We start from the raw sequence: 13,479 nt of genomic DNA on the forward strand, positions 1-13,479 counted from the left end.
ACAACTAAGCAACAAGAATCAGATTTACATCAGTGACAGTAGTCATCAAGCAGTGCCTTCACGCACACAATGAATCAATAAGTGGGGAAAATAGAGCTACTGTGATGAACAGTAATTCAAAATCAAGGCTTGTGTTGCAGGTGGATTAACTCAATGAATATCTTTCTTTTTTCCTTGTTGCACAGTAACGAGAGAATCCCATTTTCCACAGATGAGTATTTAAATTTGACAGTATTAAAATGACTCTCCTTGAAGTTACTATGTATAAAAGTGATTGAGTAGGAGAACTGAAGATCTGTACAGTGTCATGATAAATTGTTAGTATTTCAGATGTAGAACAAATCAGGGCTTAGTATGATATTAATAGTAGCTGGTTACAAGAAAAACTAGCATTGCTAGTTTTTGTTGATTTACTTTTTTTGTACTGTTATGCTTAATATTATGTCTTGCTCATTTTTGAAAGGTATAAATTATTTCATCTTTTGTTTTTTAACATATATCCATTACTGTTTTTATAATATAGTCAAATACCTTTTACCTAAAAAATAAAAATTAAAGCAAAATGACTCTTCTTGCACATTCAAGGTACTTCTCAATTATGCAAAGATGACAAGGGAAACTTTATTCTGAGATTTGCCCAAAAGCAAGTTAATTTGTCAATGTAAATAAAATGTTAGGCTTCCCAACCTTCCCCCATTACTTTAAAAAAGTTATTGTAGAATAATATATTTTGCATGCACATGTTACAAAAATTATTTTTTAAAACATGAAGTTTACATTACATAGAAGTACTTAGTTCGTGATTTAAAGACCACAGAAATGGAATTGTGGACTTAGAGATCCATGCAGAGCCATCCTTTGTGTGAAATTGTGGGATTTTTAAAGTACCACAGGATGGCCCAGCACTTTTCTCAGTTTCCCAGATTTCATTAATGTGAAATTTGTAACTTACAGATCATGACTTTAATTATATTAATTTAAAATTAATGTACAATGCAGTCCTAAGACTTTGGAAATGCTGAATAAATGCTATTCATTAGTGATAGTATTTTATACTTTTTCAAAGTCTTTAATTGTTACATATTGTAAACATTTTTCATTTCCATAATGCAGTGTTTGAGAAAGCCTAGTGAGGAGGAGTGAATCTTGTACCAGTTAAAAATACCCGAACTGCAATAGGCAATTTTTTATTTCCCAAGGATATGTAGGGGCACTACGGACCACAGGAAGCAGGTGGAAGTTGCCAGTCTCCCTGGCTGGGCACCTTGGTTGATGCCTGTCCATTTAGAGTCCCTCTAAATGGTAGCCCTGGATAGCATTTTTGAAATTTAATTTATATACCCTATAATTCACCTGATTTAAGCATGCAGTTCAGTAGTTTTTAGTATATTCTGGAGAAGGCAATGGCACCCCACTCCAGTACTCTTGCCTGGAAAATCCCATGGACGGAGGAGCCTGGTGGGCAGCAGTCCATGAGGTCGCTAGGAGTCGACTTCACTTTCACTTTCACTTTTCACTTTCATGCATTGGAGAAGGCAATGGCACCCCACTCCAGTATTTTTGCCTGGAGAATCCCAGGGACAGAGGAGCCTAGTGGGCTGCTGTCTGTGGGGTCGCACAGAGTCGGACACGACTGAAGCGAGATGTATAGCCATCACTACCACCAATTTTGGAACTTCTCTATTGCCCTGAAGAGAAACCCCCTACCGTTACAGTCAGTTCTGACTTCTCTTCACCCCTCCAGCCTCACATGTTGCCTTTGTCACCTTATGCTGTTGAACAGCCTCCTCGGTTGTGGAAGGAGAAGTAGCGCCGAGGGCACCCGTGCCTAGGCTGGCGATGGATGCCCTCAGAAGCCCAGGACTCCCGGCCATGGTAGAGGCTGAAGGAAGCTCCTTCCAGTATCTCACCTTCTGGAGTTTGAGAGATGTATTTAGTCTATCCAAGGAAGCATGAATCTAATCCAGAGGTTGGAAATGACAGGAGTTAACCTAATGGCTTGTAGTCAAAGAATCTGAGAAACCTGAAGAGCAAAAGTCAACAGTAAACCAAAGGAACTTGATTCTAAGAGAAAGGAGGGCGCCATCATGGCTGTGCTCCCACCTCTTAAAGAGAAGTAAAGTGCATGATCTGAATGCCACCAACTCAGTTAGAAATTACTGGTTTTTCTTTTTTTCCATGCACTAGACTTCAATATGAATTCAGTAAGAGGCTTCTGGCTTGTTTCATTTTATCAGGGGGCATGAACATACTTTCTGCATTTCACAAATGGCCCTTTTAATTTTAGGTTTTCCTCCTGATAAATACAAACTTTACTCATCTTAGACTTCTGCATAAAGCTCAAAAAGGTAGCTGGACATTCTGTGTACATTTAGTGGAGATCACTCATTTTGTCCCTGGGGTGCCCAATGTCACTTCTGTTACCAAGAGGATAGTAATCTTTACACGGTACTGTGATAAGGCTTCCCAGATGGCACTTGTGGTAAAGAACCCGCCTGCCAATGTAGAAGATGCTGGCGATGTAAGTTTGATCCCTGGGTTGGGAATGAACCCACTCCAGTATTCTTGCCCGGAGAATTCCATGGACAGAGGAGTCTGGCCGGCTGCAGTCCATGGGGTTACAAAGAGTCAGACACGACCAAGCGACTAACACACACACGGTAAGGGTACAAAAGTTCAAGGAAACAAGGTTGATTTTCTTTTAGTTGTCCAAAGTATCGGTTTATTCTAATACTATAAATGATTAATAGCCCAGGAAATTGTCAGCTTGTTCAGGATTTTCCAAGGTCAATGTTGGGACTTTTTAAATGACAGAATGCTGTATGTTACTGGGAAGAAAATCTTGAAGCAAAATTGCTTACAAAATTTGCTTTCTGGTTCTTTGGAGTTATTTATAGAGAAGTATGCAGACTTCAGGATAGGTGGAGCAGGCTGCCTAACAACTTTCAGCAACAAGATCCAGTTTTCTTTGGGGTGACACATAATGGGCTTAATAATAGGCCATGATGATGTAGCTCTAAAAAGAACTGATTTACCTGGAGTTTGATCATTTTAGGTCCAAAGTATTGCTGAAGAATGATCACATGTATTTTACTGGTTGATATTTTATCCTGGTGCTCCCAATTCATGTTTCAGATGGGCTGAGTCACGCAGTGGCTGAAGCCATAAGCTCTAAAAGCAGACTTCTGAGTTTGCATCCAGGCTTTTCCACTTGCTTGGTGTGAGGCCTTAGACTAGTTACTTTCACTGCTGTGCCTCAGTTTTTTATCTATAGAATGGGGATGATAGCAACACCCACCTTGCAAGGTTTGTTTAAGCATAAAATGAACTAATCCATGTAACGTATTTAGGAAAGTGCTTGGTCAGTCCTAGTAAGTGCTATTACGTAGGAAGCATTTGGTTCAGAATAGAAAATGTATGTCCCATGAATACACACACCTGTAGAGTTTGGTTAGTCTATATCTATATTCTGAAATGTTTAAGCCTATCAAAATGACATACATTTAGTTTTTTATTGGAGATAAACAGTACATTGGTATATATTTTTCTTTTACTGTTCATGTCTATATATTGATTTTTTAAATATGTACTTTTATATTTTATTTAGATGTGTTATTTTTGCCCCTGAAAGCACACTCTTTAAAAATGTATTTTTTTAATTTATTTTTTAATTGGAAGAAAATTGCTTTACAGTGTTGAGTTGGTTTCTGCCATACAACAACATGAATCAGTTATGATTTTATATATATATATGTATGTATACACACACACACACACACACACGCACGCACTGTCCCTTTCCCATCCCACCTGCTCTAGGTCATCAGAGTGCCATGCTGGGTTCCCTATGTCACAGAGCAGCTTCTCCCTAGCTATCTGTTTTACACATGATAGTATATGTGTCTGTGCTACTTTCTCAATTCATCCTACCCTCTCCTTCCCCTGCTGTGTTGACAAGTCTGTTCTTTACATCTGCATCACCATTCCTTCCTTGCAAATAAGTTCATCAGTACTATTTTTCTAGATTCCATATACATGCGTTAATATGTGATATTTGTTCTTCTCTCTCTGACTTACTTCACCCTGTATAACAGGCTCTAGGTTGATTCACCTTACTACAACTGACTCGAATTCATTTCTTAAAAACATATTTTTTAAAGGTAGCTTTTCTGAAAAATAAACATAAATCCATTTTTAGTTTTATGACATCCACCTATAATGCAGACTTCAACAGATAGATGGTAATAGCTTTAATTGTATTCAATTGAAAGAATAGTGTTCAACTATGTGCCAGCTTTCTCTTCCATTTGCTAAAGTTTTAACTGAAATATGACAAGTTAGGGTAAGTTACGTCCAATAAGTTTTCTAATAAACGTGAAATTGAGGCACACCTTTTGGTTTACATTTCTGTAGCTACAATCAACCTCAATTCAGCCAACGACAGCTGGTTTGGCAGCTTGAAAGACACGATTCAGCATCAGCAAGGAGAAGCAGTCTGGGTCTCTGAAGGAAAGGTAGGTGACACAGATGCTCTGCTGTGAGGTGAGAGTCTGTGGTCTGAATTTTTTTCTCAAGAGGGTAGTGAATGTAGTAAAACCATGCACATTTCGAGTAATCTCAACATATGCTTCAATTGTTCAAAAATTTGTAAATTCTCTGGAAAAGTAACAAAATGAAGGGACTTTTACAAGAAAAGCAGAATGGGATATATGCAGCCCTACATTCACTTCCCTTTTGCTTTTAATGTAGTAACTAGTGTTGTGTTCCAAGCACACTAATCAGAGCTTACAAGACCTTGTGCTGAACTCCACAGCTTATTACCAAGGACCTGGGGAACCCAGAGTGGAGATGAGGCGTTAGGTTGAGGGCGTGGAGAACATAGTTAAAAATTAATAGAAGGAAGAAAAGCTAATGGAATTGGAATCGTGTTAGAAAGAAGGTTGGCAGAAGATGAGTTCTAGGGTTTTGAGTAGGTGCTGAGAGAGCGCTAGAATCTGGTACAGGCTCCTAACCTTGGCTCACTTCTTATCTGTGGAGGAAGTTCTCACACAGCCCTACTGCAGGAAGGAAGCAGAGAAACTATAGAATTCCCTGTGGTACTAGGAGCCCTTGGTGCTGGTATTCTGTGGTCCAGCTGAATTGAGGTCGTTTGTGAGACATCCAAGGTACGATTTTGTTGCCTAAGTGCCTCTATTACCAGTTAATGGTTGAGTCCTAGCCCTGCCCTTGGGGAACTGCATGTTCAGTCAGAGTATCTAGCACGTACTGACTGCTTATGCCCACTGCGGCTCTGTGCTAGCCTCCGTGGGGAGAACAGGCTGAGCACGATGGAGCTTCTGCCTTCAAGGATTTGAGAATCTCGTGGGTGAGTGGAGAGGCATACAGCTCCAGACAGCATGCACTTATCCCTGGGAGACCAGTTCAATAGAAAAAACTGGAGGGGAGCCAGATTCTGGAAGAAAAACGCACAATGTGAGGAAGCCTGATGGATGGTGGCAAGGAGAGATAGGGTTGGAGGGTTTCTAATTTAAGTCTCTACACAAAAATTTACATAGTCATTTAAAGCCAAGTGATTTCAGGAAGATAAAGGTGAACTTCCTTTTCTCGAACAAGTCAAGGTTTCAGTCCCTTGGCTGTGCCCTTGGGAATTTTCTTGAGTCCTCACTCCCAGGAGCCATGTCAGATCCCACTGACCCTCCGAAACAAATTCCTCTAGATGGAAGGGATGGATGATGATCCCGAAGACCGCATGTCCTACTTAACCGCCATGGGCGCGGACTATCTGAGTTGCGACAGCCGCCTCATCAGTGACTTTGAAGACACCGACGGTGAAGGAGGTGCCTACACTGACAATGAGCTGGATGAGCCAGCTGAGGAGCCCCTGGTGTCTTCCATCACCCGCTCCTCGGAGCCGGTGCAGCATGAGGAGGTGAGGCGAGGCAGGCCTGGGCAGGAAAAGGAGGTTCTGGTGTTTCACTCGAATTGCTCTGGCCAACAGCTTGTTCAGGATGCTGAGGCAGGTGTTCCTAAGGGTTGGAGTGGAGATGTCTAGGGAGCCTCTCATTCCAAGCTAATGCCTGTGTGATTGTGGATACGGTCCAGAGGGGAGTGGGACAGGAACCCAGTGCTGGGAGAGGCTGAGTGATCAGCACTCACCCCACAGATGCCCCTGGGCATGATGTCGTGATGTGAGGCCAGCTGTCCAAATTACCAGTGGGGCATTGTTTTTAAATACAATATTGTATTTACTTGTAACCTTTGATTAGGTCTCTCTCTGTACTCTTAGGTATCTGTGCTTTTTCTTCTCCACCCTACCTTTAACCTTTCTAATCTTGCCAAAACTCCTGAGTGTTTCCCCATCAGTTTCCTTCTCTCTTGTATTTCAGTTTTTTAATTGAGTTTATTGATTAATTATATGTCTGATCTCGCGTACTATGCATCCACTGGCCAGTGAATAGACTGCTTCTGTGATTCTAGAAATCACATTGCTAGCACTAAGTTAGGACCAGAGCAGTTATGGGTTGCACCTCAGAGAACACTGGGATAATGACCTTTGCAGACAAAATTCTCCACATATTTGGATTTCTGTGGACTTCTCTTCAGCAGTTTAGGTTGTTTCAGTGAATTTTGTTTTTTACAATATAGAAGGACCAAATATGTAAGTTGAAAGGAGGAACAATTCACCATGACAAAAAAAAAATTAGTATATACTGTCGGACAAGTCATAAAAAGTAAATTAACTCATGAATGTCTGCAGATACAGTTGAGCTAATGCTTTAAAATGTTAACAGCTGGTGGTCAGGTAGTTAAGACTCCACACTTCCACTTCAGGGATGTGGGAAACTAGCATGATGGATGCCACGTGGTGCAGCCAAAAATGAAAAAAAAGAATAAAATATTAACAGCTGTTAGTGACAAAACTTTACAAAAACCTCTTGTTTTCTTACTGTAAAGGGAGAGATGCAGCTAGTTTTGGAAAAAATGTTCCTTAAGCACTTGCTAATGGGAGAATATACCAGGTATCTTCCTTTTTAGTAAAGAAGCACTGGGTCAGGAGCTCAACTTACGCACATTAGGAACCTTAACATCTTAATTCCCACAAGTTCGAAGAACTCCAGCAAAGAAGACCAGTGCTCTCTTCTTCCTGCTGGGATGTTCTTGTTGTGAATGAACCTTTATGTCTTGTAGAGCATAAGGAAACCCAGCCCAGAGCCACGAGCTCAGATGAGGAGGGCTGCTAGCAGAGATCAACTTAGGGACAATAGCCCGCCCCCGACATTCAAGCCAGAGCCGCCCAAGGTACGTGGCTGGGAAGCCCAGGATGGGAAGGAGGAAGAAACACATTGAGCTCACCTGGAGCTCCAGCGTAGCCAGGGCAGAGCATGCACAGTAAGATGGCACTGGATTATGGTTTTGACCAACTTGGTTCTCCACTGGAGCCTATCTTTTGGGTGAATCCAAAAAATTAAGAAGTGGCAAAAACATAAAATGGAAAGGCAGTTTTAGAAGAGGGTACAATTTTAGGACTGTTAGTGTTTGTTTCCTTTTGTTCTTTATTTGTTTGTTTGTTTATGTAGAAAGAATAAAAGTTGGATGACTACTGCATGCCCGGAATCACCTGTCATAGAATCTGTTTTTCTTCTTCTATCCAATTAAATTTTTCTGCCCACAATCTGATTTAGATGCACCTGAAAAAATCCTTCCTGATGACTTGCTAAAGAAAACAGTCACTACTGTTGTTTACAGTGCCTCTCGTGATGAGGACAGTTTATTTTTTAAGTAAACCATTGTCCAGAAAAAACTCAATGTGAGGACACACGTCGTATGATTTTTCATCCTCTCTGAATCACAGCTATAACTGTGGCTTTCTCTTAGAACCCAGTAAAGTTTCTCTTCCTAACTCAGTGCTTTAGATGAGAAGAAAGTAATAACTCATTGTGAGCTCTTAGAGGTAATTGGTGACCTAATAATATAGATGAGTGAAAGTTTACAAGCGGCCTAGGATGGAAGTATGAAGACAAAGTGGCCATCAGCATGATATTCTCCCTTACCACTCCCCACCCCAGTCTCCTCACTTCTGGGTGGACCTCTGGGCCAAGGCACGTCCCCTCAGCATGGTGTGAACTCAGGAGCCACCCTTCCATCCTGAAGCCTGACTTGTTCTGAGGTCCTCTCTAAGATTCAAATCTCCTCTAGGGCAGAGTTAGGTCTGATCCACCTCTAGCACTTGGAGGCCTCGCAGCACCCTCTTGGTTTCCTCGAGCCCTCAATACTTTTCTGTAGGGAGTGAGGTAGGGCTTTGGATGCCAGATCTTGACCATGTACCTTGTCGTATTTGATTTCTTGTTGGAGTGGAATTTGTTGACCACCTTTGGAAACTGATCAGGAAATGGAGTGTATTAAATCACTAATAGAGATTTGAAAATAAATGGAAAGCTCAAGGTTAAAACTATGTCATTGCTCTCTGCAGGCCAAAACCCAAAACAGAGAAGAATCTTTTGACTTCTCCAGATCTTATGAATACAAGTCAAACCCCTCAGCCGCTGCTGGTAACGAAATTCCAGGGGCATCTACCAAAGGTTGTCCTCCTCCTATTGCAGCGAAACCCACTTTTGGACGGCCTGTACTGAAGCCCTCCACTCCCGTCCCTCCCCCAGAGAGTGAGGAGACGGGAGAGGGCAGTGAGGAGCAGCACAATGCTCCCAAATCTGTCCTGGGCAAAGTAAAAATATTTGAGAAGATGGATCACAAGGCAAAGTTACAGAGAATGCAAGAGCTCCAAGAAGCACAGAATGCAAGGGTAATTGTTTTCAATCACTGGGTCATTTTAGTGTGTCAACAATAAGAATTTTAAAGAAGTTTCATTGCAGTGTAGTGATTTACAGTCCTTTTGCCACTGCTGCAAACATGAAAGGGTATGTTGACGTGCGTGATACAAAGGCACATCCTATGGGTGTGTCACTTTCAGATTGCCAGCTATTAGCACATCCATTTTTCTTCCAGTCAAGAAAACCTGACATTGCAGGTGAATAGGATTCTGCTCTTTGTGCTTCAGAACTTTATATTGGGTTCTGGAATAGGAAAGCGTGACAAGAAAATCTGTGGCCTCTTCAACATTATTTTTCACTGTAACATTTGTTAAGTAAAGGTTTCTGGAGCATTTTGGCCCAGTGGTTATGGGAGTTTTCTTCATTTAAATTTGTCACAACAATTGTAGTGCTTCTGAGCCTTTTTCTTTTTTAGAGGGTAGGGAAAAAGAAGGATTTATTACCTGCAGCAAGTAAGGAGAACACAAGGGATCTTTTCCCAAAGCAGTCTCTGAACTGCGAATTTGGGGAGGTTTAAGACTAAGGCTATGTGCATGTTCATAAGGGGGCTTGAGCAGATAAGACTTCAGCATGGAATTGGAACAGAGGTTGACCGAGTCTAGGCTGTAGTTGATTGAAGTCAGGAGGGTCCACATAATTCCATCCTCCAACTGGGAGGGGGCCTTAGTTCCTGGTGTCAGGACTTATTGGAACTCAGGTTCTTTATGTCTCATTGCAGAAAGAATTCAGTGAGAGACAAAGTAATTAGTAACAAAGTGGATGTATTTAGAGAGATACATCCCACAGACAGAATGCAGTCTGTCTCAAAAGGCAAGAGTGGCCGGCCCTGGGAGAAGCAAACACTTTGGACAGAGTGTGGGCCATCTCAGAAGACAAGAGATGACCCACACTCTTTTTCTTTTTTACTTCTTTTGGTGGTAAAATATACATGGAACTTACCATCTTTAACATTTTTAAGTGTTCGGTGGCATTAGTATGTTCACATTTTTGTGTAACCATCTCTATCATTGGTCTCTAGAATTTTGTCATCCTCCCCAACTAAAACTCTGTGTATATTAATTATTCCTCATTTTCCCCTCCTCCAGCCCATTAACCACTGTTCTGTTTTCTGTCTCTATGAATTTGACAGCTCAGGAGCCTCACAGAAGTGGAATCATACAATATTTGTCTTTTTTGTGGCTAATTTATTTCACTTAGCATAGTGTCCTAAAAGTTCAACCATGTTGTAGCATATGGCAGACTTTCATTAGTTTTAAACATTTTTCCTATTTGACATTTACCACTAGGCATCACATACAACTCTGGAAACTAGAGGTTTGCTTCTGTTTTTCCTCTTCTTGGCTAAAATGGAATTGGAGAATGGAAGCAGCAGGAAATGAGCAAGCTGACTGGCTAGTCATTCATCCCTTCCCTCTTATTCTTTTTTTTACCCCCGTAATCTCTGCAGATTGAAATTGCTCAGAAGCATCCTGATATCTATGCAGTTCCAATCAAAACACACAAGCCGGACCCTGGCCCACCCCAGTACACAAGGTAAGGGCTGCTCTGAGGGTATAGGTCTAAAAAAGGGGTTTATGTAGGACTTTGATGCTTAAGAATTTTTTTTTCACCTACATTTCAAAGTAATAAGAAAGTTTGTTTTTTAATTCCTCCTGGTAAACTGTTTACTTATTCAGTCAAATTTAATTATAAAGACCATAGAGTCAAAGTTTTATGGTAGTGTTGATTGCATGCTAAAACTAACATAGTGTTATTGTTTAGTCGCTCAATCATGTCCCACCCTTTGCGACCCCATGGAGTGTAGCCGACTCATCTTTTCTGTCCATGGAGTTCTCCAGGCAAGAATACTGGAGTGGGTTGCCATTTCCTTCTGCAACACAGTGTAATCACTGACAATCCAAGTCAGTCCCATTAGACCCACTGGAGCCATGTGTGTGCATGCTGAGTCGCTTCAGTTGTGTCCAGCTCTTTGCAACCCTATGGACTGTAGCCTACCAGGCTCCTCTGTTCATAGGATTCTCCATGCAAGAATACTGGAGTGGGTTGCCATGCCCTCTTCCAGGGGATCTTTCCCACCCAGGGATCAAACCAACATCTCCTGCAGCTTCTGCATTGCAGGTGGATTCTTTACTCCTGAGCCACCGGGGAAATCCAATTGGAGCCACAGATGCATTAAATTGTGTTAAGATAGTTCGTGAGCAAAATTCCTGGGGTTTAGATGCCAGTTGTTTCATTGTTAATATTTTCTAGCTGTTGGCCAACAAGCTCAGTAATCCTTTTGTGTCACTTAGCAAAGTCAGGCTGTGTGTGAGCTGTGGTCTGAGGGAAAGGGAACATCAATTGACTGGTGTTGGTAGGATGCCTTCTGTTTAAAGTGCTGCATAGGCAGTAGTGATTATCAACACAGTCTTCTTGTTGAGGTTTTACACTGGATCATTTCTTGCATCCGAGAATAGGAAACAAAACCACATTTTCTTGCAGCTATTCTGACTGGAAACTAGAGTCTAATTTTACAGCAATAGAAAACTAGAGGCAAGTTTCTTCTTTACCAATCAGATAATGGCACAGCTGACCAGGAGGCCCCTGGCAACAGAGGGGGACTTGGTATAATTGACCAAAACTGGTGAAGAACTCAGTCTGCTTGTGAACTTTTAACCAGTGATCTCAGGAAGGCACCCTCATCGGGCTGGAGGGTTCTTAGGTCAGAGAGTATGTGTCTGTCTTCCCCACTCACTACTTGAGTGAGTATTGGCTTTGACCTGTTATTCCTATCCTCAATTCCACCACTCTGTAAACCTGGAATGGGGCCAGGAGTGCCCTGGTTTGTCAGCAGGGTGTGACTCAGGTAAGTCATCTGTCCTGGGCAGTTGCCCACTGCATGCAGCACAGACGGGCACGGAGGCCTGAGCTTTGGGCTGCACGTAACCCTCTCTCTTTGCTAGTTCCAGGCCCCCCGAGCCACAGAAAGGCCCTGCCAGACTTTATCAGGATCCCAGAGGAAGCTATGGCAGTGATGCTGAGGAGGAGGAATACCGGCAGCAGCTGTCAGAACACTCAAGGCGCGGTTATTACGGCCAGCCTTCCCGATACCGGGACACAGAATTATAAGGCCCGAGTTTTGACTCCTGTGTGCTCCGCGGCGTTCCCTCGGAGCAGCACTCCCACCAGGCAGGGAGGATGGCTCTTTCCAGTTTCAGCGCACTGTGGCGATGGCGGAGCACCTCCTGGGGAGCCCAGGGGACTGCGTCTGGGGAATTGAGGGCTTTGGGCTCAGAATTAAGAGAAATACTACAGTCTGATACTGTTACCTGCTTCCATGGACCAAAATCTGTATTAATTCTGTTTGCGTATTTTAACATGTATATTAAGAAATGATAACTGTTTTTCCTTATTAATAGCTGCCTTCCAGGACTGTTTCAGTGAGAGACAGAATGTGAAAAAGATAAATAAAAAATACTGTCGGACTCAAAACTAAACTCAAAGAAGTATTTTATTACATTTCTTTAAGTGCCTTTGATGAGTAGTGTCTTCAATTTTCTTCCTTTGAAGCTTTATGCAAAGCCATAATGGACTAAAATATTTTGACTGAATTTTTATACCTGTTTCAGAGCTATGGTTTTCTCTGCACTATCATCTTTTTAAGGCATTTGTCTTTGTAATATTTTCCATAAATTCTGACTGTATATTATAATGTCTATACTTGGTAGTTTGGCTACCCGTGCAAAATAGCTCGAAGACTGGGAAGTTAATATAGAAATATTTTGTCTGTTTAAAATCATGTGCTCCACAAAAGCAGAAAAATGCATTTCCAAAAATGTGTACATTGACAGCAAGTTTTATAATTTAATAAAAAGGAGGATATTGCAATCAATAAGGTGCTTAGTGGTGAATTTCTATGTTACATCCTGTGTTAAAGTGCATCTTTTATTTCAGTTACTGATCATGAAAATGAGGACATAATAATTGCAGAATCATAGTGTGTGCTGTGACCATTGCTGCCTAAATAGATAGTTCTATTGTTGGCCATTTGGATTATTTCCATTTTTTTTTCTTTTAATATGAAATGCACGTTTTTATATATAATCCATTTTTATATTAATATATCAATGAGCAGCATTTTAATCCTTTGCAGCAGATAGGTTCTCTGAAATGGAATTACTGAATGGAAGCAGAGGAACATTTTTAAGGCTCTTGGTGTTTACTGCCAAATTGCTTCCTAGAAAAGTTGCATCAATTTATACTCCTGTATTCACTCTTTAAAAGCTAAAATATGTTTGAAATTAAAAAAAAAATTAGGAATTTAGGCTTGTGTAAATTGGAATTGGAAGTACCTTGAATTTAGGAAAGGAGAAGAGTCTTGGTTCCATTATGGGCTTTTTGTAGTATGAATTGACACAGTCAGCACATGTTTTAGTTGAGCTGGAAATTCAGCTTACTCATAACTTAGTTATATTATAAATGTATCCTTGGTTGTGTCTGTGTCAGTTCGGGTGCTGTAATTTATAAACCATTTAGTGTGACACCGTGAATTGAGCAGGTTTCAAGGCACTGACTCAAACCTGCGTATTTCATAAATAAAAGCCACCTTTTGTGGATAGAAAAAAATGGTTAAATATATAATGGTTTGGTTTGCTTCTGCTCTTTAAATACA

At 41.2% G+C, this 13,479-nt stretch overlaps 1 protein-coding gene across 6 annotated transcripts in view; it reads left to right on the plus strand.

The window, feature by feature from the left end:
• TJP2 (tight junction protein 2) overlaps positions 1 to 12,702 on the plus strand; it is a 98,889-nt gene extending 86,187 nt beyond the window's left edge. For 3 of the 6 annotated variants that reach the window (XM_061425496.1, XM_061425492.1, XM_061425491.1), the window contains exons 18-23: positions 4,414 to 4,514; positions 5,717 to 5,929; positions 7,189 to 7,299; positions 8,471 to 8,800; positions 10,276 to 10,361; positions 11,771 to 12,702. In XM_061425496.1, the coding sequence (XP_061281480.1) occupies positions 4,414 to 4,514; positions 5,717 to 5,929; positions 7,189 to 7,299; positions 8,471 to 8,800; positions 10,276 to 10,361; positions 11,771 to 11,936 (1,007 nt within the window). In that variant the 3' untranslated portion in view covers positions 11,937 to 12,702. The remainder of the gene's footprint in view (positions 1 to 4,413; positions 4,515 to 5,716; positions 5,930 to 7,188; positions 7,300 to 8,470; positions 8,801 to 10,275; positions 10,362 to 11,770) is intronic. The other 3 variants (XM_061425495.1, XM_061425494.1, XM_061425493.1) reach the window with 2 other exon arrangements.
• The last annotated feature ends 777 nt before the right edge of the window (positions 12,703 to 13,479 follow it).

This window comes from Bos javanicus, chromosome 8, assembly GCF_032452875.1.
Source record: "Bos javanicus breed banteng chromosome 8, ARS-OSU_banteng_1.0, whole genome shotgun sequence".
Taxonomy (NCBI): domain Eukaryota; kingdom Metazoa; phylum Chordata; class Mammalia; order Artiodactyla; family Bovidae; genus Bos; species Bos javanicus.